Source organism: Xenopus tropicalis, chromosome 5, assembly GCF_000004195.4.
Source record: "Xenopus tropicalis strain Nigerian chromosome 5, UCB_Xtro_10.0, whole genome shotgun sequence".
NCBI classification, from domain to species: Eukaryota; Metazoa; Chordata; class Amphibia; order Anura; family Pipidae; genus Xenopus; species Xenopus tropicalis.
Window position 1 is genome coordinate 145,542,427 of NC_030681.2, and position 23,750 is coordinate 145,566,176.

The window sequence follows — 23,750 nt, forward strand, 5'->3', positions numbered from 1 at the left end:
AGAACAAAAGACCAGACCATAAGATTGACCAGTCCAGTAGAACATCAGTCCCTCTATACAAGCCTACCTTCCACCAACTGTCATCAGAGTAGAACCACTTCAAGTGTAGCCAAAGTGCACCATATGCAAACAGTGATCACAGGTGACAAATGGACCACCATGAACTCAATCTGTGTGTAGTTGGCCATCTTTTTGTACAAACAGGTCCTGGTCGGTACAAAAAAAAAAAAACAAAACAGTACAAAAAAAATCAATGATCTATGTTTTTGTCCACAACTTTAATAGAATTCAGCTGCATTGGGCTCATTCTGTTCCAGTCCATACATTCAATATTATTTATCACCATTGCAGTACATTCAGTTTAAGTTTTAGTAATTCTAGATCAATAAAAACAGATAAGATGGAATGATTTCAAACAAAACAAAATAATTCACTTAAGTCATTTTCTGTAAAAAAAAAATCACCAAATCATCATCATTCACTTATACAGTACCAGCAAGTTACACAGCGCTTTACATTCACTTACCCCCTTGGGTTTTGAAAAATATTACATTCTTGTCATTGTTTCTGTAACCTAATAATCCAGATAGGAAATGAACTGGAATGACAAATGGGATGGGCAGTAAAAGGAGCTTTTATCAGGATATCATCAAATATTGTTAGTCCTGAAGGATATTCTTTTCACAGTGCCAGTAACCGTAGCAGCCACACAGTATATTAACAGCGAGGATAGATTTTTATTATCATTTTTTATTAGCTCTCATCTCCCAGTTAGCCTCTAAAACCACTCCCTGGTTCCTATGGTCTGTGACTAAGAACCAAAGAGCTGCCAAAATGGAGAACAGAAGACCAAACAAAATCAAAATGAAGCAAATGGCGCTGGATCTCAGGGACTTAGGTCCTATACAACATACCCCCAATATGTTATAAAAAGTACTAATTTTGCCTAGGAGCATTAACCCATAGCAACCAATCAGAGGTTTGATTTTAAACAGATGACAAAGGCTACCTGCCAATTGGTTGCTATGGGTTACTACTCCTGGGCAAACTTAGTGCCTTTTATTATTCCTATATTTCTGGTTCCATCCTTTACTATAGAACTCAACATTGCTATTTGGCCCAGGGCACGCCATATAGATGGACCCCCAAGTAGCCTCATATCTTTCCCATCTATACTGGCCCTCACCCAGGTGTCTACAGCACTCCACTTGCTTTCGTTACTCGGTCCAGAAAAGCTAAGCTTGGGGCTCATAGCCCATTATTAATCTGCCCACCGCTCATTCCCGCTTAAAGAGATGATGAACTGCTGTGTTGCGGGTCAGTACTGGATCAAAATTTAAGCCTTAATTACTGGTTCTATATAGTGTATGTCACTCCCTAAACTGAGCTGACTGACAGCAGCCCAGGGAGGGGTCCCCCTTATTTACCTGTGGGCAACATTAAAATATAAAAAAAAGTTGGGGAGCAACACAAGCAAATAAAAAATAGTTCCTAGAGGGTACCCAAAAAGGGCTATGATTGGTTATTTGGTAGTCTAATGTGGACTAACAGACTACAGGAGGCTCTGTTTGGCAGTACCCATGGTTTTATGTCTGCAAGTCAGAAATTCATAAATAAAAACCGGTTTTGAGGACACTGGGAGCAACATGGAAGGGGTTGGGGAGCAACATGTGAGCCACTGGTTGGGGATCTCTGGCTTAGCAGGTATGGATCTTCGCTGTTATATATCTGTGTGCCTTTGGCCTGTCACAGTATCTAGCAAATAATTTGTTGGGCTTTAGTTTATAAAATATTTTAGATATAGAACCCCAAAAATGGAGTGCAAAATCCCCTACTCTTAAATATTATTTATACATAAACAATAGCTATAAACACTGTATTTTCTTTTTACATCATGTCCCATTTGACATGAACCTGACTAAAAACGTCTGCACTCAATTTAACTTTATCTATGCAACCTAAACATGATTACAGGTATAGGACCTGTTATCCAGAATGCTCGGGACCTGGGGTTTATAGATAAGGGGTCTTTCTGTCATTTGGATGATTTAAACATGAAATAAACCCAATAGGATTTTTTTTTCTCCAATAAGGATTAATTATATCTTAGTTGGGATCAAATAGAAGAAATTGTTTTATTATTACAAAAAAAAGGAAATACTTTTTTTTAAAAAAAATTTGAATTATTTGATTATAATGGAGTCTATGGGAGATGGCCTTCCTGTAATTCAGAGCTTTCTGGATATTGGGCTTCTAGATAACGGGTCATATTCCTGTATCATGTTTATCCTACTGTAAGCAGTAGTCAAACTTTTATTAAGACCGCTCAGAGTATATATATTATAGGTTGGATATATCCTCAGCCGAACAGAAATATTCTGCAAATTGGCACACACCAGAGATAATAAATAGCTACTGTACATCAGTGCTGAGACATTAAATAACCTGTAAGGACAAAAGGTACATCTTCATTTAATAACTATCACAATAACTTACAAACTGTACAGAAAACTTCAAGTACTTGCAGTGAGCCTAAACTTCTAATATCAGACGGCTTCCGGGGGGAATAATCCACTGCATATGGCGCCCCTGGGAAAGTTCATGGGAATGCGTTCCTGATTTAATTAAGAAAATAGCCATTTCTCCGTATTATTGCTTGCAATGCAGGATTAACAGACTGGCCAGGTTTATGGTCAAGGGCAGTTCTTTCCCTGTCATCACTGTAATTATCACCTCCTCCTTGTTACAGTAACACAGATAACTGCATGCACACGAATCCATTGGAAAGGGCTGCATTAGTGCTTCGACCATCCTTATGGCTTATAAACTGGGAGCTTTGTACCTGGCACTTCCAAGAAAGGAGTTAAAATGATTTATCTTAGATATGGTTGCATCCGGTTGCCTGAAGCTGCTGGATAGTTTCGATATAACGCGTGCTGAAGGTGCCACGTAGATTAAGTAACACTGCTGGAAGGCTGCAGGGAGTTATTCCTGTCCATGCTCAGTGGGGGGTGCGTGGTGGAAATCCTGGCATCTCTGATGGTTATCTCCTGATTAGCTAAAAACGTTAAGGGGATAAAACCTTCACTGTCTCCTGTCAGGATAATCCACAGTGACGGACCTGTAAGCAAGAAGGAAATGCGATGTTATCCTCTATATGATACAAGGTTTAAGGCACAGGCAGCATATTCTGGGAAGTGCACAAATGCTGTTGAGGGTCAAGGGTAAGAAGCAGGTGTAACTGAGCTTATTGTTCCCTTTTCACTTGTCACGAAGGCTTGTAGTATGGGGACAGGAGGCATGGCTGGGTATGGGCACCTCTCTGGGCACCTAAAGAAGCAAAAAGGCTGCACTCCTACTAAAAAATTATCCAATATTATTTTCCTTAAATCATGAGTGGCTACTAAGATGCAAACAGCCTGACTCATTTCGGTAAAGACCCTTAATCATAGCTTCCTGCAGCCTTTTGTCTTCTTATGGTGTTGCAGTTATTCAGCGTTGGAGCACTGCGCTCAATTGGCCAGCACCCATCTCCGGCCTTTTCTCCTGGTTAACATGAAGGCACCTTTTGCCACTTCTCTTGCAGGAACCAACCTTTCTCTGAAAGGCACCCGCAGAAAAGAATCACCTGTGGTAAAGTATTTCCATCAGTGTAACTTTAGAGTGGATACCCAACAATCATAGTATCTGGGGACGGAAACCAGTTATCCAGAAATTTCAGAATTACGGAAAGGCCATCTCCCATAGAATCCATTATAAGCAAATAATTCTAATTTTTAAAAATGATATAAAACAGTACCCTGTACTTGATCCCAACTAAGATATAATTACCCCTTATTGGGGGCAGAACAGCCCTATTGGGTTTATTTAATGGTTAAATTATTCCCTTTTCTCTGTAATAATAAAACAGTACCTGTACTTGATTCCAACTAAGATATAATTACCCCTTATTGGGGGCAGAACAGCCCTATTGGGTTTATTTAATGGTTAAATGATTCCCTTTTCTCTGTAATAATAAAACAGTACCTGTACTTGATCCCAACTAAGATATAATTACCCCTTATTGGGGGCAGAACAGCCCCATTGGGTTTATTTAATGGTTAAATGATTCCCTTTTCTCTGAAATAATAAAACAGTACCTGTACTTGATCCCAACTAAGATATAATTACCCCTTATTGGGGGCAGAACAGCCCCATTGGGTTTATTTAATGGTTAAATGATTCCCTTTTCTCTGAAATAATAAAACAGTACCTGTACTTGATCCCAACTAAGATCTAATTAATCCTTATTGGAGGCAAATATTTAAATGATTATTAGTAGACTTAAGTTATGGAGATCCAAATTACAGAAAGACCCCTTATCTGGAAAACCCCAGGTCCTGAGCATTCTGGATAACAGGTCCCATACCTGTACTCTGCTTTAAATATTGTTCTTCTAAGATAATTGGATTACCATCATACAACCCCTTCCCTATCCATTATGCAGGGGTGTTATCTGTGCACTGGAATGCTAAATATCTACCTCGCAAGGACCAACCATAGGGGCAGATTCATCAAAATGTGAGTTTAGAGTTTAATACATAAAAACTCACCCATATTCTATTCATTCCTATGGGATTTTTTGAAGTGTATTTAGCAAATGGCGAGTTCTAACTTTCACCCATTGATAAATACCATTTTAAAAATCCCATAGGAATGAATAGAACGTGGGTCTGCCCCATAGAATAGCACCACTCTCCCTGTTGCCCTGTTTAGCTCGAGGAAAAACAAAACTCATACATTTGTGATTGAAAACAGGCATGATTAGCACAACCCCCACGCATTTCACTCATGCTGAACATTTCACTCATGCTGAACATTGCCCCTTTAATAAACACTGCACCGGCTCTCTGTTCATTTTATAGAGCTTTGGAAACCCACTTGGCCCTTAGGGGGACATTATCTGGGGACCACCTGATGACTGCCCTGGATGCTGATGGCATAACCAGACCACTTCTCTTATTAACAAAAACGGTGGAGCTTTACCAAGAGGCAAACTTACCCAACTGCATTTCTATTAAGGAGAGGCCGAAGAGCTCTTGGATGGTACCCAGGCGCAGCTTGTTATCACACAACAGAATGCTTCTTTTCATTGCAGGTCCCTCGGGATGGTAGGCATCCTGTTAGGGGCACATTTATAGGAAATTGTTACATAAAAGCTACACAGGCATCGGAAGAAACAGAACATACACCCCCAAGTGACGTAGATCGCTTACCTTGTACCCTGGGCTGGTGCTGCTGTTAGGAGAAAAAAGCACCAGCCCAGGGTATCTGTAGGAAGCGCTTCCTCCTTCCTTTCTCTCCTGCCGGCGAAATCCGACGGCCGGCGCATGCGCAGTAGAGTGAAAAGCCGACTTTAATGTTTAAGTTCCACTATTCACTCTACTGCACGCGCAAGAGAAAAGGAAGGAGGCAGCGCTCGCTGCTACCCCGGGCTGGGGCTGTTCTCTCCGTACAGGGGCACCAGCCCGGGGTAAGAGGTAAGCGATCTAAGTCACTTGGGGGTGCCTAACATTTTGGCACCCCCAAGTGACTTAGCCTTTCCTTCTCCTTTAACCTTCCTGGAACACAAACTTCCTTTTCCCTTAACCTTCCTGGAACACAAACTTCCTTTTCCCATAACCTTCCTTTTCCCTTAACCTTCCTGGAACACAAACTTCCTTTTCCCATAACCTTCCTATTCCCATAACCTTCCTGGAACACAAACTTCCTTTTCCCATAACCTTCCTTTTCCCTTAACCTTCCTGGAACACAAACTTCCTTTTCCCATAACCTTCCTGGAACACAAACTTCCTTTTCCCATAACCTTCCTTTTCCCTTAACCTTCCTGGAACACAAACTTCCTTTTCCCATAACCTTCCTGGAACACAAACTTCCTTTTCCCATAACCTTCCTTTTCCCTTAACCTTCCTGGAACACAAACTTCCTTTTCCCATAACCTTCCTTTTCCCTTAACCTTCCTGGAACACAAACTTCCTTTTCCCATAACCTTCCTGGAACACAAACTTCCTTTTCCCCATAACCTTCCTTTTCCCTTAACCTTCCTTTTCCCTTAACCTTCCTGGAACACAAACTTCCTTTTCCCATAACCTTCCTTCTCCCTTAACTTTCCTGGAACACAAACTTCCTTTTCCCTTAACCTTCCTGGAACACAAACTTCCTTTTCCCCATAACCTTCCTTTTCCCTTAACCTTCCTGGAACACAAACTTCCTTTTCCCATAACCTTCCTTCTCCCTTAACTTTCCTGGAACACAAACTTCCTTTTCCCATAACCTTCCCAGAACACAAACTTCCTTTTCCCATAACCTTCCTAGAACACAAACTTCCTTTTCCCTTAACCTTCCTGGAACACCAACTTCCTTTTCCCATAACCTTCCTGGAACACCAACTTCCTTTTCCCATAACCTTCCTAGAACACCAACTTCCTTTTCCCTTAACCTTCCTGGAACACAAACTTCTTTCTCCCTTAACCTTCCTGGAACACAAACTTCCTTTTCCTGTAACCTTCCTTCTCACATAGCCTTTCTGGACACAGACAGCTTAACTGTATAACTGCCTACAGCAGCGTTTTTCAACCACTGTTCCGCGGCACACTAGTGTTGCCTGGTGTGCCGTAGGCAGGGCACCAATGTACTAGGGGGCACTGCTCTTGGCACCAATGTACTAGGGGGGCACTGCTGCTGGGCACCAATGTACTAGGGGGGCACTGCTCTTGGCACCAATGTACTAGGGGGCACTGCTGCTGGGCACCAATGTACTAGGGGGGCACTGCTGCTGGGCACAGAGTTAAATTTTTTAACATTTTCTAATGTTGGTGTGCCTCGTGATTTTTTTCATGAAACAAGTGTGCCTTTGCCCAAAAAAGGTTGAAAAACACTGGCCTACAGCCTTCCTGATTGCATAACCTTATTGGCCGCCACCTTCCTTATCACATAGGGGACAGATTTATTACACTTTCTATGGAATGATTAGAAACATATTTATCAATGGGTAAAAGTTAGACTTTATATTTGCTTAAAAAATCCCATAGGAATGAAAGTGGGTGAATGTTTCTGTGGTGAGCCAAAATCTTAAGGTGGCCATACTGTTTTAAGCTGCTGATTCGGGTCCTTCAGATCCTCAATGGGCCTTCAATTGGCCAGATCTCAATCAGGCAAGATTTGATTTTCCCATCAGTTCGGGGACTGCATCAGCACATTGCTCTGATTGGCGCTATTCTCGACGTAATTTGACTGGGTTACTCCGATATTGCCCCAGGTGGGCATAATGGCGGAGAGGCCCGCTAGTTTGACGGTCACCTTGAAGTGTATGGCCACATTTACATTTTGATAAATCTGCCCCACAGTCTTTTATACTGAATTACATTCTTGGCCACAACTCTCCTTTTATGTAACCTTCATAGCCTTTTATATCATAATTTACAATCCAGAAAAAAGGCATAGCTTAGCAGTCAGTGAGAAACATAACACAACTGCAGTCATTTCTGAAGCACAAGACAGCAGTTAATATAAGGTAAGAGAAGCAGCCAAACGCCACATTTCTATAATAAGGAAATGTAACAGGCAGTAGTGTTAAACTGGCCTCAATCTTATCTAACAGACTCACATAATCCTTTTAGGCAGTAATCTTAGTAAAGCGCAGCATCTGCAAGTGCTCCGGCAGTTACCTCCATTAAACTTTGCTGCTGGGAGCACCTCAAATGTCCAAAGGAAAAGACAAGGCAGATTATTCCTTGTCCATGATTTCCCTGCACAATAACCCCAACTGATAATGAGCTTTGGATTCCTGCTTCCGAGTTTCGGGACGCACCCTATAAGCTTATGACACATGGTGTTTTCTCGGCCAGAACGGAATCTGGCAGAGCTGCACGTTAATGACTATAATGCAAATCTTCCTGACCTCACTGGTAGAGGTGGATTTTGCCCCTAATTTCAAACAAATACTTGTTTTTAGGTCAAAACCTAACAGTACCAGTGGTATCAGACAGATTATACCTGAAAGCCTAACAAAGGCAGACGCTCGGAAACAGGGGGATGTTTAGTGCAAGAAATAATAAAGTGATAAATAAAAGTGTAATACCCCCCAGAAACCCCACCCTCTCCTGAGCCACACCAGTGTGCCCCCCAAAGCGGCTCCATTTTCTTTAACCATTGAGAAGAAAGTGCATGGGGGTCGGCAAGTGCCATTTTACACCATCTTCTCTTGCACCTGGGCCTGGTTTCAACTGTGATTAGTATGTCCAGCACAAGCCCTATTCATAGAAATATTGTAAAAGGGGGAATACTGCCCCTTTAAAGGAACAGTTCAGTGTAAAAAATGAAACTGGGTAAAATGGATAGACTGCACAAAATAAAAAATATTTGTAATATTAATCAGTCAAAAATGTAGTGTATGGATGGAGTGAGAAGATGTCTAATGTAATAGCCAGAACACTACTTCCTGCTTTCAGCTCTCTAACCTTTTAGTCAGTGACTTTAGGGGGGCCACGTGGGACATAACTGTCCAGTTAGTTTGTGAGCACACAGGTCAGATTCAAAAGCAAACTAACTGAACAGTTATGTCCCACGTGGCCCCCATCAAGTCACTGACTGCTAACAGCTTAAAGAGCTGTAAAGGAGGAAGTAGTGTTCTGATTATGTTGGACATCTGCCCACTACAGCCTTTGTAGATTAAATTTTTGCCTAACTATGTTGCAAAGCAAGTGCAAAGCAACTCAAGACTTATTACAAGAGCTAAGTGGGAGAAGCTCAAAGGCATGCCTACTGTGTTTGCAAGTTTAATTAGAGTTCCACTGGTTATGGCGTTATTGGACGAGGAACTGAAAATAAACACACCCAATCAAAACCTGTGCACATCGGTGTAAAGTGAATGTATAAAAAACCCATTGCACTAATTACCTGGCACACCACTGTCACATAAGGAGCTTGCCTACACGGTAGGTACGATGCCGACAAAGGCCTTTTGCCATTCCTTGTGATGTCGGTCAGCTCTGAGAGATGCTGCTGCAAATGTGCAAAATTACAGCAAAGCCTTTCCACATTTCTAGATATACTGAGGATTTCTTGCTGTGGAGACATTTCTCCGTGTTTTATAAAGTTGGGTGGGCTGCTCTTTTGGCACTCAGATTTTGGCGACGTTGGCCTGCTATTAGGCTTTTTGTCCATGTCAAGACCAAGGGTGATGGAGCGATTCTTTGGCTCGGTGTCTAAGCTTTCCACTCTTAGTTTGCTCCTTTTATCGTCAAATTCATTAGCACTGGATGTTGGACTCTGATCACCGTCGTAGCTTCTAATTTCTTCTATCAATTTCTTCTTCCGCAAATAAGTCGGTGGAGCCACACCACCGGGTAACAGTATCTCGCGGTGAGCAGACTGACCTTCCTTGTACAGAGACTCTACCAATTTCTTCTTGTCTTGTATGCTCATAGAAGAGTCAAAGCTAGCCTGTACACTAGTATTCCCACCGGAGGAGGCAGAAGAATCCTCATCAAACATCACTTCTTTTACCATCAAACGGATTAGGTATTTGTCCGAGCTAGAGGAAGGCAGGAAAGCTGGGTCACTGGTCTTCTGCCTTCCTACTAACACAAGCAACATCTTATCAGTCAGAAAACACAACCCTTTCGGCCTCTCGTTCTTCTCTAGCAGAATTTGTTGAATATTAGGCACGCTGGAAGATGTGAGGGAATACACCAAAACAGCACTGCATGTGTTCGAAGCAACAGCAACGATATGTGCCGTGGGGTCAAATGCTAATATGTCTGGAACTAAAATACCAGGAATGCTAACTCTCCGAGTGGTGGTCACTTTCTTCTCAAAGTTCACTAAGATCAAATGCGATGAATCCTGCCCACTACCGGTGAGATAATCCTTTTTCTTCATGTTAAGAAGGGAATTTAAGTCTGCTTTGGAGTGATTTACAATGTGGGTGAGATCCAAAGTAGCAGGCGATGTTGCCAAAGAGTCTGTTGTCAGAGATCCAGAGTCGGCTGACTTTTGGACAACATCCATAGAGAATTCTTCTTCCATCAGTAATAAACCTGGTTGACTAGAGATGGTTATCTCAGAAGAGGCTGGCACGTCGAAAGCAATACCTGCATTTAAAGCGCAGATCCGATCTAGAGGAAGTTCTGTGGACACTGCGACTTGTGAATCGACTGTTGACTCAATAGCGCAAATGTAGCCTCCAATATCAAACACCGGACAAAACGCACATGCGTTTAAAGATTTCTGCTTGCTATCCCATATGTAGGAATGAAGAGCACTACCAATAGCTACGACTAAGCGACTTCCATCCTTAGTCCAACAAGCGCAGTGAATAAGGCCGCTACTTTTAACGTCCGCTTTAATGCTGGTATTCTCATAACGTACAGCGTACAAGACCGACACGTCCCGTTTAGTTAGGACAACTAAGATATCTTTGCTGGGATGCCATGTGCAGCCCTGTGGCAGGACAGGAAACGGATCTCCGATCTCACAGGTCTGTGAAACAACTAGTTTGTTCTTGTCCAAGGGGCTGTAACACAGTTGCCAAACAGTGACGTGCTTCTTGTGCTGGACAGCCAGCAGGGCAGGAGTATCATTCCCCAGGAACGGCCCCCAGTAAAGGCCATGCACATGTTCAAACTGTCCAACAACAATAGAGTTGCCAAATTTCGGCTCTTCATTATTGTGGTGTAAAGCTGTCAACACGACTTGCCGACCGTCTGTCCAGGCCAAACCGTGCACTGGATGGATAGCTTGGTAGAGGGCATTCAGGCCACTTCTCAGGAGTTTTCCTTTTCCCAACTCCATTCTGTTCCTTTCAAAACTCCTGCTAAGTAATAAAAAGGACAGAATAAATATGGTGCTTGAATAAATAAAGTGCCCCTGATACAGTCATAATTCTGAATTTAGATATCCCTGGGTATCCAACGGTTACATGGATTAGAAACAACTGAAGATTTGAATAGACAGATATCTGTATGTATCTGCTTTGTGGTTACTAAGATTTTTTGTCCCTAGCAACCAGATGGTGTTTTAAACAGGCTGTAAAACCAAATATCAACATCTGCATAATAAAAGTAAATATTAGTGTGCTGCAGCTAACATGAACCAAAACAATGTAGCAGTAGCCAGCTTTCCTCCAGCCATGACTCAAATTCCTACAATGTCTTGCGTGTTCTGTAAAAACAGACCTGTAAGAACCATATTGGCTGCAAAGCATTGTGGGAAGTGGAGTCTTGGCTGGAGAAAAGGGACAAGTGCTACATAGTTTCACAGGTACATATAGTCAGAACCAGCAGTGATGGGAATAGCGAGGCGCAGACTTTCAATAGTAATTATATTTCCAAATCATTTTAGAAATGTAATTATTGTACACTGGAGAACTGCTATATTTACTGATAATAAAAAACATAAAATGTTTTAATTATGGGCCTGCATCACCCTCTGTATAAAGTTAAATCCAACTATCTAGCACTAAATTCAAACCCCTAGTTCCCTTTATATTCTCATAGTTCTCTATTCCAGTTCATTTTATGTAAATGTATTTCTTGCCTTGCAGACTGCCCCCTGTGCCATATAAGCAAAGGCATTATAATCAGGGCCGCCATCAGAAATCACGGGGCCCCTCACAACAACATTTTCTGGGCCCCCCTCCCATCAGTACAGGACACACAGACATAAAAAGTATTTTTACACTATGCTGGCCAGGCCCCCCCCTCACGCTATGCTGGCCAGGCCCCCCCATAGAAAGTGCCCCCACTGCCCCCATAGACAGAACCCCCCATACACCGTGCCCCCAATTGTCCTTATAGAAAGTGCCCCCATAGATAGTGCCCCCAATTGCCCCACAGGCAGTACCCCCATAGAAGGTACCTCCCATAAACAGTGCCCCCCTAGAAAGCACCCCCAATTGCCCCCATAAACAGTGCCCCCCTAGAAAGCACTCCCAATTGCCCCCATAGACAGTGCCCCCCCTGAAGTCGTTCTTGGAAAACATTAGCAGCCAGGGCCCCCCTAAAACACTGGTAGCCTGGGGTTATGTTTTGCATTGGTGCCAGGGCAGGGCCCCCTAAAACATTGCTAGCCAGCCCAGAGCCCACTTAAACATTGCTGGTCCTCTCCCAGTGTCCCCATACTATGACCCACTCCCCCCTGCAGCATCCTCCAGCGTCCTTCCCAACATGCCCCAGCTCCCCACCTAGCACCCTCTCCAATATCCCCCAGCTCCCCACCTAGCACCCTCTCCAATATCCCCCAGCTCCCCACCTAGCACCCTTTCCAACATCCCCCAGCTCCCCACCTAGCATCCTCCCCAACATCCTCCAGCTCCCTCCCTGCTCCCCCCAGAACCCGCCTGCTGCGTCCAGAGACGTCCGGCTGTGCTCCCCCCGGCGCCGCTACTGCATCCACTTTTTATATGGTTGCGCTCCGTGCGTACTGACGTCACACGTACGCACGGTGCGCAACCAATGGAATTACCCGCTGACCACCAATGACCCAGAGCCGGTAATTCTTTAAAGGGGGCCCGGGCTTAGAAACCGTATCATAGCCGCGCCCCCTGTAATGTGTCCGGCCCGGAACCACTGTCCCCCCGGTACCCCCCTAATGGCGGCCCTGAGACGGAAATACTTACCGAGTGGCAGTAAAGTCTAGTCCCTTAGTTCCCGGGGGGAACCGTTTGTTACGGGGTTGCCGGGGCCGTTCCAGAGCTGCTGCACAGAGACAGGACCTGAGCTTTCCAGGCAGCGGCGAGTCTGTGGCTGAGCGGGGAGGTAAAGATGTTAAGCTCATTAAACCTCTGGGGATTCTGCTTCAGTAAGGGTGGGACAGTGACTGGGGGAAGTCTGTTCCTTACTAGTAAAAGAGATTGTCAGCTCTCTAGTAACTTCTAATAGGTTACCGTTGGCCCTATTGTAAGCAACTTTCCCATTGGTCTTTATTATTGCCCTTGTGTGGGTTTGGGAGTATTAGTGATCCTATTCTGCAGATTATGGCTGCAGCTGAAAACGCTCTCTGGTTGTGGGGGTCATTGACTCTGCCAAAAAAAAAATATCACCTTTGGGAGTGTTATGTGGTTTCCTGGCTGTGGGGCAGTTAAAGCCATAGGGCAGTTCAAACTCTAAGGGCTCTGGCACACTGGGAGATTAGTCGCCCGCGACAAAACTCCCTGTTCGCGGGCGGCGCGATTTTGGGAAATCACAGAAAAAGCCTCGCCGAAATCGCCTTTGCCGAAATCGCGCCACCGCGTGTGCCATCCCACCAGCGGCTTACATTTTCACCAGTGGCATGGCCGGTGATGGCAACTCGGGGAGATTAGTCGCCCGCGAACAGGGAGTTTTGTCGCAGGCGACTAATCTCCCCGTGTGCCAGAGCCCTAAAGCTGGCCATACACTCACCGATACTATCCGATATTCGGTGCATGTATGGCAAGTCGAGCGATATCGCAGGAGGCTGCTGATATCGGTCGACTCGCCGATCGGGCGGGTTAAAAGATTTTGATCGGGCGCCATAGAAGGTGCCTGAGCAAAATCTGCCGTCAGGGCTGAATCGGCAGAAGGAGGTAGAAATCCTATTGTTTCTACCTCCTTATCTGCCGTTTCAGCCATAAACGGTTAGTGGCAGATTGTACGCTGGTCACACAAAAGATCGCAAATCGCCACGTGTGTAGCCACCTTAAGTCTGATTGCTGCACAATAAAAAAAGAGAATAAATATTTATATAAAACAAACCAAAAGACTTATTCCCACTAATACTTAGGGACCCATTCACAAATTTTCACTGGTTAAAAGCACGATTGGAAAAAATTTGGAGTAACCACAATAATTTCTGATGTGCGAAAATTGAGTGAAACTTCTTTTCTTGGTCGTACGGAAACATTGTGGTTGCGATCCGAAAGTTGCAAAATTTTTGGATCCTAACAATTGTAAACGGCGCAAAGACCTTTCTGCCTTTGAAACTTCAGTGCATGATTTTGGAAGCCTCCCATAGGACTCAATGGTACACCAATGGTGACCATATTAACACCACAGTCACTTTTTCTTATGCAAAATTTCCAAAATCCGACCCTTTCTTTCTACTGTTAACAGCCAGGCTGCTCATGCATGCTCTCATCCTATCCCAACTAAACTACTGTAACCTGCTACTAACCGGCCTCCCTAACTTCCATCTCTTCCCCCTACAGTTTGACTTAAATACTGCTGCCAGAATTCTCCTCTTCTCATGAAGGACAGTTCAGGCCCTTTCCCTGCTAAAGTCCTTATCGTGGTTTCCCATAAAAACAGGAATAATTTACAATCTCCTTCACTGAACCTTCAAAGCCCCGATTCCTCTGTGTCTCGCTACTTCTCTTGTGTCTCTGTACGTTCCTGGCCGAATCCCCCGTTCCTCGCAGAGCAATCGTTTGGTTGCGCCTCCCACTACTACTGCAGCTTCCCGCCTTAAACCTTTCTGCCTTGCGGCCCCTTACATTGGCAATGCCCTCCCTGAATCCCTCCGGAGAGAATCCTCCCTTAGTCTCTTCAGAACTAAATTCAAAGACTCCATCTTGAAACACTCACACAGCAGGTGATCTGGGCACTAATATCCTCTTATTTGTGTCTGGAAGTTACCGTCCCTTTTAGATTGTAAGTTCTTTGGGGCAGGGAACTCTATCCTCTTGTCTGTTTGATTCTTAAGTTATTGCTACCAAACCTTGTATTTATTTGTATTTATCTTTTATAGTAGTACAGTGCAGTGCTGTGTTCATAATAGCGCTATATAAAGATATACATACACCCCACATAAGGCAGTCTGTTAAATAAAGGGCGATACCATCTAGCCTTACTATACACACCATCCCACAGCTAGTCATTTCCCCTTACCCCGGCTTGCCTTAACACACTAGGTCTCATTTATCACCACCGGGAAAACCTGCATCTAGGCAGTAACCCATAGCAACCAAGCAGTGATTAGCGGTTTTCAGGGGCCTGCAGGTAGAACAATGAAAGCAAATATTTGATTGGTTGCCTAGGGATACTGTCCAGGTACAAATGTGTCCTTCTGCCTCAAAGTAACTGCCTTTCTCCTGCCATAATCTTTCCTTACACAGACACAGTGTCACATTTGCAGCCCCTTTTTATTAACCCTCTAGTCTCATTATACACACTGTCCCCAGGTACAGCCCCTCCCATGAACACATTATCCTACCATGACTCCCCTTCCCCTGGCTGCCCACGAATTCCCCCTCACAGCAACTTTGGGTAGCCAAATCACACAGGATCCTTACTATATATATATATATATATATATATAACTGCTAAGCCACCGGCTTAGCAACACTTGAATGTATATCGCCTATATTGCTACCACACCCCGTAAATACCACTCCCATATCTACAAAGTTTGGCAGGTTATTTAAAGTTTGAACACATCTCTGGGGTTTTGGGGTCTTGTTTTATGTGTTATTACAGTTTTGCTAAAAAAGGTGAAATTACCCTTTAAGCTGCGAGTCTCGGTTCCCCCAAGAGACCTGTTTAGCTTATTAGTTACAACTGTATCGCAGTGCAGGGGTTGCTTGTTGAGTTTTCTGGGCTCTCTGCCAAAAGGTACTTATCTAATTAAGTTTGAGAAACATTGTATCTTTTTTAGCATTCAGTGCAGGAGATCAAGGGGAAATGAGCAACTTTTCAGTAAGAATCTGCAGGCTGAGCTGTTAAAATCAGGACTGTCCTACGAAACTTGGGACAGTTGGGAGGTATTTTAATGGCATGGCCAGTAACAATAATGCCTGATGCCAATGTTATTAATAAGGTTGGAAGATCGAAATAAAATAAGTCTTGTATTTTTTTCCAAAAAATGTGGCAATCCTACATGCCAAGGTGAGGGATGTGTAACACATTCTTCCACCAGTGCTCAGGGGTCTTTCATTACTTCACTGATAACTAGGGCATGTTATCTCGTTGTACTGGGACATGTGATAACAATTCCAAATTTTGCAAGAAATTTGTATGACTTTATTACTGTTAAGCAGGGCCGGAACTAGGGGTAGCCAGAGTAGGCGGCTGCCTAGGGCGCAATCACTGGGGGCTCACATTAAAGGGGAAAGAATTTTGTCTTTTGTTCTTTTTGTAGTAGTATTTTATTAGTCCTCTTTTACCCTAATAGAACCGCCGCCTAGCCCCCCTCTGGCATGATGTGTTTGTTTTGCTCTTCGTTCGGGAGTCGGAACCCAGGAGCGCACACCCCCCACCCTTTTGTGTACCGGCGCTTACCTCCGTACGCCCTGCGCATGCGTATTAGGCAGTGGCGCGTCCCATACGCATGCGCGTCATTCGAACTAAGGTAGCCTGAAGAATAGGAGGCGCTGGGGTGTGGTGGTGTCTGGGTAAGCTGTGCGGCATGGGGAAAACCGTTAAAGCCTGAGTGAGTAGGACTGCTTGCTGGGAGTTCTCTGACTTTCAACAATTCTTAGCAACAATTCCTGATGGCTGCTGCTGCTGTTGCTAGCTGCAGTATATACATATGGTTCATATGATTGGGGTCAAATTGGGCGCAATTTGGATTCTGCCTGCTAGCATATAAAGATTGGGGCAATTTGGGCAATATGAGGGGTTGGCTGCTGCTGGCACAGGTACAGATGGGGGCAATATGCTGGGTGTTGGCACAGGTACAGATGGGGGCAATATGCTGGGTGTTGCTGTTTTTTCCATTAAAAGATTTCTACTTACAGTTTAGAGGCCAGATATATGAAAGATGTGAGCCAGGGCTACAGGCTGGGAAGGGGGGGGGTATGCTATTTGTCCAAATCCCATTTGAATTTTCTTACTGGGTCACTGACTACCCATTAGGAACTCAAAGGGACTCCATGTCTTTCAAAAGAAGACCTCTCAATGTCCTTTTGGATAGATAAACTGAGTCACCTTAAGCTCTTCCAACTTGGCAACTCCAGTATGGAATTAAATATGACATTATCCCACAGGTTGTGTGACAGGCGACAGTGCAGTAATTCACAGAGCTGTCAACCCCCCTATTTGTTCGGGAGTTACTCGATTTTGGTGGGTCACCCCCGGTCTCCCAGACTCCACCCTGGGAATCAAACTCTGGGCCTAGTTCCTAGTTGGGCCTAGCTCCAGCACAACGCTATTCGCCAAAATACCCCATTTTAGTAATCTTTAATTTGGGATTTTCTTCCCCCTAGCCTTTACATAGAGACAGAATGTGCAGAATCCTAGGATGCTGGTTTAAGGTTACCAGTTGCCTTATAGGACCACACATTTTAAGCCTGTGTGTTCATGTCAGCACAAAGACGAAATTTTGTGTTTTTTCACAAAATTATTTGTAAGCACCACAATTTGTTGTGTGTACTGGCTTCAAAACTTAGGGAACACTGGTGGGGTGAAGCCATTTCCTGAGTAAAGTCTTAAAGAAACAGTTCAGTGTAAAAATGAAACTGGGTAAAATAGACAGACTGTGCAAAATAATAAATGTTTGTAATATAGTTAGTTAGGCAAAAATGTAATTTATAAAGGCTGGAGTGGGCAGATGTCTAACATAATAGCCAGAACTCCCTGCTTTCAGCTCTTTAACCTCATAGTTAGTCAGTGACTGGGGGGGGGGGGGCACATGGAACATAACTGTTAAAGGAGAAGGAAAGGCTAAGTCACTTGGGGGTGCCAAAATGTTAGGCACCCCCAAGTGACTTACATGACCTACCTTGTACCCCAGGCTGGTGCCCCCGTTAGGAGAAAACAGCACCAGCCCGGGGCACCTGTAGACACCGCTTCCTCCTTCCTTTGGGCGCTGCTGCCGAAATCCGTGGGCCGGCGCATGCGAGGAGGAAGCAGGTAGCGCCGCCAGCTGCCCCGGGCTGGTGCTGTTCTCTCCGTACGGGGGCACCAGCCCGGGGTACAAGGTAGGCGTTCTAAGTCACTTGGGGGTGCCTAACATTTTGGCACCCCCAAGTGACTTAACCTTTCCTTCTCCTTTAAGTTGGTTTGTGAGCACGCAGGTCAGATTCAAAAGCAAACTAACTGAACAGTTATGTCCCATATGGCCCCCCCCCCTCAAGTCAATGATTGGTTACTGACTGCTAACAGTAGTGTTCTGGCTATTATGTTTATAGATTACATTTTTGCCTAACTTACTATATTGAAAACATTTATTATTTTGCACAGTCTGTCTGTTTCACCCAGTTTCATTTTTACACTGAACTGTTCCTTTACACACACACATATATAGATACTCTAGAAAGCTCAGCTTGGCCTTGCAGGGTGGGAATTGGTGATATTTTTGGGGCTAAGGCTAAATTGTTGCTTCAATTTTATTTTTACATATCTGTATACTTATTATAAACTAAATGGGGGCTGATAAATGTTGTTTTAATTGACAGGTTGAACAAAAAGAAAACTCACAAAATCAACGCTGTAAGGTAAAAGGAGAGCTATGCTTCTCTGTCAAGCTTTCTGACATGTACAAAATAGCAGCAAAGGATGATAGAGGGCAGTATGTACATTCTCTATCTGTTCCCTTCACACATATCTGAGCCAGATAATATCATGCCGAACGGGCAGCCCCAAAGCATTCTCTCAGCTCTGGCCATGAATTATGAATATCCTCTGTATTGCCTGTTTCAGCAATGATCATATTTCATCACATTATATTTGGCTTCCATTTTTTGTGAGGAGCCATTAGAATGAGAAGGTTTTATTTACAATCTAATAAACAAATAAAATATTGTGAAAACAGATGAGATGATTCCCTTCCTGTATTAAGGTGCCCTTGCACCTTAGGAAACCCAGTGAAACGAGAGGTTGGTTTCTTCCCTCCAACATGGCAACGGGTGGGGGCTTTATGTCCTTTTAAACCAATATGGCTAGATATGTGGAGGAGCAACACATAGCCTACTTTGCATAGCAAATAACAGATATCTTGGTTAAAAAATGGTAACAAGATAATGATCTAATTCATGAGACTCAAAGGAAATACAACTTAAATGGCTGCATTTGTACAGAGCCACCATTTACATTTATCTGTTATTTATATCATGCTGAGATATTTACAGAGAGACTGTTAATCATTCGCATCAGTCTCTGCCCCAGTGGAGCTTACAATCTATAGCTCCTATTATATTCACACACATCACGGTCAAATAGTTAGAAGCCAGTTAACCAGCCTTGTTATTTAGGGGTGTGGGAGGAAACAAACGCAGACACAGGGAGAACATACAAACATCTTGCAGATTGTGCCCTGGCCAGAATCAAACTCAGAGCTGCAAGGCAAAAGTGCTACCCACTGAGCCACTGTGCTGCCCATAGTCATTATGTTTGCTTGTTGCAATACTGGCCATTTATATCCACCTCCTGTGTGGTTATTTAGCAGTTTATTTAGATCCCTGCTACAGAATGAACAGGATTCTATGTAAACCCCATTTGCCATATCCCTTACCCCACAACAATAATTACCTGACTACACAATACAGAGAGCTATAAGCTGGATATAAGTACAGGTTATCCAGAAAATTCCGAATTACGGAATGGCCGTCTCCCATAGACTCCCATTATAATCAAATAATTCTAATTTTTGAAAATGATTTCCTTTTTCTCTGTAATAATAAAACAGTACCTGTACTTGATCCCAACTAAGATATAATTACCCCTTATTGGGGCAGAACAGCCCTATTGGGCTTATTTAATGGTTAAATGATTCCCTTTTCTCTGTAATAATAAAACAGTACCTGTACTTGATCCCAACTAAGATATAATTTCCCCTTATTGGGGGCAGAACAGCCCTATTGGGTTTATTTAATGGTTAAATGATTCCCTTTTCTCTGTAATAATAAAACAGTACCTGTACTTGATCCCAACTAAGATATAATTACCCCTTATTGGGGGCAGAACAGCCCTATTGGGTTTATTTAATGGTTAAATGATTCCCTTTTCTCTGTAATAATAAAACAGTACCTGTACTTGATCCCAACTAAGATATAATTACCCCTTATTCAGGCAGAGCAGCCCTATTTATTCATTATTTTAATGTCCTTTTAGCAGACTTAAGGTATAGAGATCCAAATTACGGAAAGATCCCTTATCCGGAAAACCCCAGGTCCCAAGCATTCTGGATAATAGGTCCCATACCTGTACAGGAAAGTATGTCACCTTGAAGTCTCACTGAGATCCCTAATTATTTTGCTGTGTGATTTTGGGGTATACCATGTATATGTGTTGTGTGTTCTACAGCGACTGTACACTCATATTGTTATGCAGGATCAATTAGAGTTTGAACATTTTATTTTCCAAACAAAGCGATTATTAAATTCATTCTTTTAACCATTACAACCCTCAGTTCTTTAGCAGGAGAGGAATATCTATGTAAATCAACATTAATAATTAAAAAACTGTGACATTTGATAATGTACCATCTGCATGGGAGCCGGTGCCAAGCACACCCACGGCATTGGATGTTCTGCCACACATTGCACACTGCCGCCCCAGACCAACGCGGGAGTCACGTTTGCTTCCCTCTGAAAGAATGTGCGCCGTGCTAATGATTATGGAAGAGACACACTCTGGATGTCTTACAACTAATTACTGTAATCTAATGAGCAGAAAGGAAAAATCACACGGAGGTATGGTTATTCAATGGGGAAACAATTGTTTGCATCCAACACAAGTCCCATAGTGATCCCCTGCTTGACTGCAGAGCCAACCCATCACTCATCTCTGAGCTTATTTATACCACTAGGGGAATTATTTCATAGTCCCAGGAATGGAGGTGCCACGGAAAGGAGATATAAATGGTTGTTACAAGATAAACCAAATATAATTTGTTTGGTATGGCAAATAACATATAATGGATGAATAAAGTCGATTTTTAAATTGGATATCCTTGCTGTCCGGCTTATCTTGGAGCCTTTATTTGGTATATCGTTTATCTCCCCTAAGCTACGGGTTCGGGGCTCCGAGCGCCCGGACCAACCTTGGAACACGGTGAGCTCTTATTGATTTAAACTTACTACTCATATTGCTGTTTTGATTTCTTCGGTGACAGACCCGGGGTTTGTACACCTGGGTCTCTTTTTTACTTGGTACGAACCATATCAACTAATCCAGCAGTGAGAGTGAACTTTGTATGTTATGCGAAGTTCTATTTGATTACTAGATTCAGTTTGTGTTTTCTTTTCTTATTCATATCATTTGGTATGGCATATAGGTATAGAGTTTTCTAGGATAAGGATTTTAGTAGTTTAAATTTGTCCGATTATTATCTTCTAGATGTGATTAATTTTTCATTTGAGTAATACTGTCAACCTCCGCACTTTGCCCTAAAATGAATTTTAAACAATTAAAGAAGGAAAGTAATTTTGGCATTTTACTGCCAATATATTTTCCACCTTATTGCCACCTAGAACACTATATTTATTCTGCAGGAAGCTTTACTATACCTGAGTAAAGAGCCCTAGAAGCTCCCTCCATTTGTTTAAACTAGCAGCTGCCATTTTAGCTTGGTCTCTGTAGCTTCTGTGTTGTAGCTCTAGCCGTTGGTAGCATACATCTCACATTCTGATGGGAGTGGGAGTAAATTCTTATGAATTCTTATGGGAGGAGGGAGCAGGAGAGAGCTGTGCAGACTCTGACCCTAGGAATGAAGGGTTTTTCTGAGAGAGGAAGTCAGATACCCAAGAACATGTTTACAAAAAAGGAGACAAGAAATCCTTTGTTTCTTTTGATAGAGGACTCTCTGTGAGTGCTTATGGCTGTATTTACATAAGCCTTTCTGATAAAGCTTACAGGAGAAGGAAAGGTATAAACTAAGTAAGGTCTATATGGCCTTTAAAATCACAACAACACATTATTAGCTGCTTAGATGATTCTAAGCTAGAGATGTCCAATCTGCAGCCCCCCATTTGTTGTTAAATTAGTCATTGCAGTTCAGACCTGGGGGGTTGACAGGATGGACATCCAGCTGAGCGCCAGTTGGAGGGCTGTACAGATAACCCACCAGCATAGTGTTATATATATATATTGTATGTTATTTTATTTGTTATTTATTTCTATTTTATCTAAGATACCAGCAGGAGGCACAAAAGGAATGTTCAGGAGTTTGGAATGGAGGCAATTTTGCTTATATGTATCCAATAACTGGAATAAAGGAAGGGAGATTTGAATAAACGTAGGCTGTGCAGCTGTTCCAGTCAGGCATCTGAGCAGTGACTCACTGTGTATCTGGCAAGAGAATGCAAGGTATAAAAAGTAACATCTCATTTTCTCCAGGGAAAATGACTTTGTCAAGCAAAGCGTCCTCCGGACTAAAAATAATGGGATATTCTAAAACTGCTCTGCAACATTAGTGGGGGATTAAATGGGAAGGGTCACTGCTAAATGCATTCCAATTACTGAAAATACATTGGTACGGGAAAGTATTTATATAGGGAATAGTTTACCCCCCTAAGGTAAAATATAAGTAGATAAGTGATATTTAGAATACCCTGTATAACTTATGTATGATAAGGGATTAGATACATCCTACTGTAAATTAAATGCATATTGGATGTCACTGAGGGGTTCTGTGACCATATTGAGTTATACAGGGAACTCATGCCTATCACTCATGTATTATAAGGGATAATGTACCCCCTTCTGTAAATGATAAGGATATTAGCAGTCACTGAGGGGTTCTGTGCCCATATAAAGGCACAAGGCTGCAGGCTGAGTTATACAGGGAACTCTGAGTATCACTCATGTATTATAAGGGATAATGTACCCCCTACTGTAAATGATAAGGATATTAGCAGTCACTGAGGGGTTCTGTGCCCATATAAAGGCACAAGGCTGCAGGCTGAGTTATACAGGGAATTCATGCCTATCACTCATGTATTATAAGGGATAATGTACCCCCTACTGCAGATGATAAGGATATTAGAAGTCACTGAGGGGATCTTTAAAAAAAGTTATTATTTTTTACGAAACACGCATCACGGGACTGAAAGTATACATATATTATGCACAACCTAATATGTATGTATGGTAGTGTCATGGGAGGCACCGTGATCCAATCAATGACTGCTCACCAGCAACCACAATTGCAAGAGAAATAACTTCTTTTATTTAATCAAGAGAAAACTCCTAACAGAAAGCTTCAACTGGCAAGTCCCCAGTCACCGGCTTCTTCTCTTGAGTGCTTCTCAAGTGGCCAGTGAATACAGTTGCCCTCCATTGGATGTTGGAATTCACAGACCCCTTCACTCTGAGGATAGGCACCATGACACAATGCCGGATCTATTTATAAATACCTTGTACTGACTGCAACCAAAGTAAAACTATATATATATATATAAACCGTCAGTCCCCGCTACTGTCACAGGGGCCCCTGTCACAGGTAGCTGTGAATATTTGTCTCCTCTGTTGTTCTGTGCAAGGAGGGGGAGGGGGAGAGCCCACCCTTGTCAGCTGACAGGAAGAAAGGACTGCAGAGGAAGTGCTGGGAGAAACCGTTTTCACCTGTTAATCTGGTCACAGGTGCTCTGTGTTAACCATAAACCTGCCTATATACCCCTCTGCTCTGCACTCAGTGCCCGTTATAGGTCTTTCTAACAAAGTTCCTGGGTGTGCTGTAATTCTGTGTATTTGATTTGGACCATTGCCTGTATCCTGACTTTGAGTGAACTCCGCCTGGACTGACCCCTTGGCTGTTTGACTTCTCTTCTGGATCCTGATTTTGTACTGCGCTTCTGTTCTGGTTTTGACCCGGCC

The 23,750-nt window shown here is 43.1% G+C and overlaps 1 protein-coding gene and 1 long non-coding RNA gene across 2 annotated transcripts; one reads left to right on the forward strand and one right to left on the reverse strand.

Moving 5' to 3' along the window:
* Positions 1–263: 263 nt before the first annotated feature.
* On the reverse strand, positions 264–12,407 carry wdcp (WD repeat and coiled coil containing; the record flags this gene model as incomplete). The annotated part of the gene is given in 4 exon segments (NM_001079403.1): positions 264–3,121; positions 5,042–5,159; positions 8,938–10,852; positions 12,380–12,407. Coding segments are annotated over 3 exon segments (2,181 nt in total). The 3' UTR covers positions 264–2,954.
* Positions 12,408–12,519: 112 nt separating this feature from the next.
* On the forward strand, positions 12,520–18,748 carry LOC116411087. Its single transcript, XR_004222834.1, has 2 exons — positions 12,520–12,797; positions 18,392–18,748. It is a non-coding gene; the product is annotated as an uncharacterized LOC116411087 (long non-coding RNA).
* Positions 18,749–23,750: the final 5,002 nt, after the last annotated feature.